Source organism: Euleptes europaea, chromosome 1 (assembly GCF_029931775.1).
Source record: "Euleptes europaea isolate rEulEur1 chromosome 1, rEulEur1.hap1, whole genome shotgun sequence".
Taxonomy (NCBI): Eukaryota; Metazoa; Chordata; class Lepidosauria; order Squamata; family Sphaerodactylidae; genus Euleptes; species Euleptes europaea.
The window spans coordinates 93,561,148-93,565,592 of NC_079312.1; the positions used below are offsets into that span (position 1 = coordinate 93,561,148).

General features: G+C 39.9%; 1 protein-coding gene across 1 annotated transcript; it reads left to right on the top strand.

The window, feature by feature from the left end:
- Positions 1-389: 389 nt before the first annotated feature.
- On the top strand, positions 390-4,102 carry CDKN2AIPNL (CDKN2A interacting protein N-terminal like). Its single transcript, XM_056865586.1, has 3 exons — positions 390-595; positions 2,180-2,279; positions 4,029-4,102. Exons 1-3 carry the CDS (start codon positions 390-392, stop codon positions 4,038-4,040), a joined length of 318 nt encoding a protein of 105 aa, XP_056721564.1. The 3' UTR covers positions 4,041-4,102.
- Positions 4,103-4,445: the final 343 nt, after the last annotated feature.

Sequence of the window (4,445 nt, forward strand, 5' to 3'; positions counted from 1 at the left end):
AACGGGAGGGAAGGAGGAGATGCATGACTGAAAGAAAGGTGGGTGGCAGCCGACAAACGCGAAGGTGGGGGGGGGACACTGCTGGTATCCATAGGAGACTACTGAAATTCCTCAGCAGCAGAACGATCCCTCGATTTAAGCCAAACAAGGAAACTGAAGATGATCCAGCATTGTCCTTGTGCGCATGCTCACCACTAATTATAAACACCCCACGGGATCCTGGAGCCAGCGTTGCGCCGAAGATGGGAGTAGGGGAGTATGTAGGGCTAGAGCGGCAAGGTTGGCCTCCCACATTTCCCTCACCGCCCCTCGACCGTTAGAAGCGTCACTTCCTGTCCCTTTCTCGCCCCCACCCCCGGTTATCGTGTCGAACGGGAAAAGCCGGCGAGATGGTGCGGGGCAACGATGAGCTGGTCGATGATTTCCCCGAGCGGTTCCGCTCCTACTCGGAGAACGAAAAGCACTGGCAGGCGCGGCGCACCTTTATCCTGCGCAACGTCCCCCCGGAGGACGGGGCGGAGCTCTCTCCGCTGCGTGTGGACCAGCTGCTCTCGCTCTCTATGGTCTGGGCCAATCACCTCTTCATGGGATGCAGGTACCGCCCTTCCTGCGCCGCGCTTCGGGGCCGCTCAGGTGCGGTCAGGGAGGCAGGGAGGGGGGACTTCTAATCCTGTCCCCGAGCGAGCGAGCAAGCAGCGACGAAAGTAGCCCGTGGCATTCGTATGCGTTCCTTGTAAAAGGGATAAGGCAGAAGTTCAATGGTGAAGCTTTCTGTAGCGTGGTGGCTCCATCTTAAATGCTGCTTCATCTGCTGAATTTCCACCTGCCACGGCCAACATATAGCAGCCTCACTGGAAGCTCCTTTTCTTCTAGTGGGCTGCAAGGCTGCAATTTTGTGCCCTCCAACCTGGGATTGAGTCCCTCCAGATACCTGTAAGATTCACATTTCCAACTGTTAATGATCTATGATAACGTTGGCGACAGGCTTGGAGAAAAACATAATGTCGCTTAGCAGTGGCTTAATGTGTGGAAATGGGCAGGTGATTTTGTTTATGGCATGGAGTAAATAATGTGAACTGGTAAGCAACATCCCATTAAGCATCTATTAAAGCAAAGCTTCTTAAACTGTGGGTTGTGACCCCATATGGGGTTGCGAAAAATTTGGCAACGTTAAAAGTTAAAATAAATTTCTTTATGATTTATTATCAGTACATGTTTGATTTATATACCTATTTTATGTACCTATATTCCCAGGGTCGCATAAAGGGGTTGCGAGTGGAAAAAGTTTAAAAAGCCCTGTATTAAAGGGATAGGACTTTTTTTCCCTCTAGGCAGTTGGCAGCCCTATAATCTAGCTAATGTGCCCAATTATTGTAATTCAGAGGTGATTAACTTGGTTACTTCAGAAAACTTGTGAGCTGCAGTGCTGAACTGTTTATTTTTGACCATACAAATTATGTATGTAAGTGTGGCTGTGATGTTTATGTTGGCTTTCAATGAGGAATTATTAAGTGAAATAACAAATAGAAATTATGGTGGAGTTCTAATCCAGCCAAGTAAACAAATGCACAATGAAAACACGTATATGCATCTCACACTTTAGGGGTCTACTAGATATATTAGGAAACTGGATGAATTATATTTCTAGGGATTAGTATGCTAAAATGGACATGATCAGCATTGCTACTGTTTAGAAACTGACATTTTAAAACTACACTATATCTGAACATCTGGGTCTTCCTCTAAGATTCACTGCTATCATTATAAGAAATCTTAAATTCTTAAATAGTGTCCTTAGACATTGAAAATTAAAAAAATAAAATAATTACTTGAGTATTGAATGGGTTTTATACCTTTTGCCTAGCACTTTTGAATAGGTGTTCAGAAACGGAGTACGAAATAATAGTCTAGAAATAATAGTCTAGAACAACCCAGTTCTGTCTACACTTCCTTGTCCTTTTTTCAGTTTCTAAAGCTACAAGAACAATGCTTTCTCTTTTAAAAAGCACATATTAATTATGAGAATTGACTAACTTTATTGAATTAATAGCTCACCGTTGAATATGTGATATCACATTAAAATTACAGTCCTAATAACACTTTTCTGGGAGAAAGTCCTATTGAATAGACCTGAGGAGACTTGTTTAGGATTGCTGTAACTCTTATTTTTATTTTATAGCTACAACAAAGATCTCTTGGACAAAGTAACAGAAATGGCTGAAGGGATTGAAGTTGAAGATGCCCCACATTTTACAACCCGTGATGAAATAATGAAAAAGGTAAATATTTAGCATTTAGAACTGTTGGAAAACAATGAAATGCTAAGGAGATCTATTTTTGCAAATGGTGAAATAGGTTTGTCTGTAAATGGCTGATCTAAAGTGGAATCTTTAATGTTATATTGATTCAACAAAGGTTGAGGAAAGACTAGTGAACATATCTTGAGTATTAGTTCATAGCTCTCTTAGCACGTGTGTGTGCACGCTCTCTTTCTGATTGTTACTGTACTCTAGAAAAATGTTTTCTTACAATTGCATTATATTTGGTGGAAATACCTAATTACTATTATAAATGTCTTATTTCCTTAAATATTGTCTACTTGACTATGTAATTTTCTGCACTATCGAGTAAATTCTGTATCTTCAGGCCTGCAGTGGCAAACTTGAAAACATGCATATTACACTTGTTAAAAGGCAGAAAAATAGAGAAATGTGAGTGAGGCCCCTGATGCTTCAACAGAGACTAGCCTCTCAATCTCCTGGTTTCTAGCTTCTGTATAAATTTCTCCTACTTTGCAAATCTCCATTCCAGTAACTCAGTTTGCCCCAAAATTTCTCATTTTGTAAATGGTTAAATGTTATTAATTAAAGGTATGTCTGAGTTAGATTATGCATAATCCTTATGCATCTTAAAACAATAAAGTGATAATTTTGTTTGGTATTATACTAAATCCATGTTACAGAAGATGACAATTAGTGTGATCTCTTGAGTTTAAAAATGTCAAATGGTATCAAAATTATGTAATATTTTCAATACTATTGATAGACAGCCTACTGATAGACAATCCTTTCCCACAGGCTAATTTGCACAGCCTTTTCAATGTGTTCTAGCCAGGAAAATTGTAATAGCTTATGTTGGCTTCCAGCATTTACAAGCCCTTCACTTTTCCCATCTCTGCAATATCTTTTTTGAGATATGATGACCAGAAATATATGAAGTTTTTCAAATGAGGCTGCACCATGGCTCTATACAATATTGGCCATTTTATCTGTTATCTCTTTCCTAATAATCCCCCAGCAGGAATTGGCCTTTTTCAACACTGCTGTGCACTGAGTCAACATTTCCATTGAGCGATGAGCTACAACACCAAAATCTCTTTCCGTTTTAGTCTCTATCAATTCAGACCCCATCAGCATATATTTAACATTAGAATTTCTTGTTCTAGTGTGCATCACCTTATACTTACCCACATTGAACTTCAATTGCTACATTGTTTCCCAGTCACCCAATATCGCCTGCAAACTTGACTACTACACTGCTTATCCCCAATGCCAGATAATATAGGAACAAAGCACAGGTACCAGTACCAATCATTGTAGGACCCCACTGCTTCTTTCCACCCAATGCAAGAACTGTCAGTTTATTCCCACACTCTGCTTTCTCTCATGTAAGCAATTTTTAATTCATAAGATGACCTGTCCTCTTATCCCATGACTATTGAGTTTACTTAGGAGTTTTTGTTATGGAACCTTGTCAAAAGCTTTTTGGACACATATATGTCTACTAGATCTCCCTTATCCACATGTTTATTAACCACAGAGAACTTCAAAAGGTTGGGGAGGCAGGACTTCCCTTTGCAGAAACCATGCTGATTTTTGCCTTAGCGAGTGGTGTTCTTCTACATGTCTAATAGCAGTTTCTACTAATTTAGCTGGAACAGATGTTAGGTATGTCATTATTGATAGACATGACTGTAGTACATTTAACTGACTGCTGCTTTAGACTTTTCTCTCTCTTTTTTTTTTTAGAATCAACACTAGTACCCAAGAGAAGAGCAGCTAAACTTTTACTATGCCACGCAATCTACTGAAATAGAAGACTAGAAGAAGCATGAGATGCATTTTAAATTGGGGTCTTTTTACCGTGGACGCTCATTTCAGATTTTTATAATACCTTGATTCTGATCAAGGAAGGTGTTGAGAACTCTTGTTCTTTCGCCCTTTGACCATGGGACACAACCTTCAAGAAATAGGGTGAGGGAACTGATGAACCCATAGTATCTGTTAAATGTAAATAATTCTTTATAACAACTGAATGTGACTTACAGCCTGATCTTGTGCATGCTTTCTTAGAAGTAAATCCGGAGTCTTCCATAGAGTTTACTTCTAGGTAACTATGTCTACAATGCACCCTTATTTGAATAGGTTGTGGAAAGTGACTTTTTG

What these genes read in the sequence shown, in the direction of transcription:
- CDKN2AIPNL (XM_056865586.1), top strand. Translation starts at nt 390, where the DNA reads ATGGTGCGGGGCAACGATGAGCTGGTCGATGATTTCCCCGAGCGGTTC. An exon ending in CACCTCTTCATGGGATGCAG is followed by an intron (nt 596 to 2,179) that starts GTACCGCCCTTC and finishes TTTATTTTATAG; the next exon opens with CTACAACAAAGATCTCTTGG.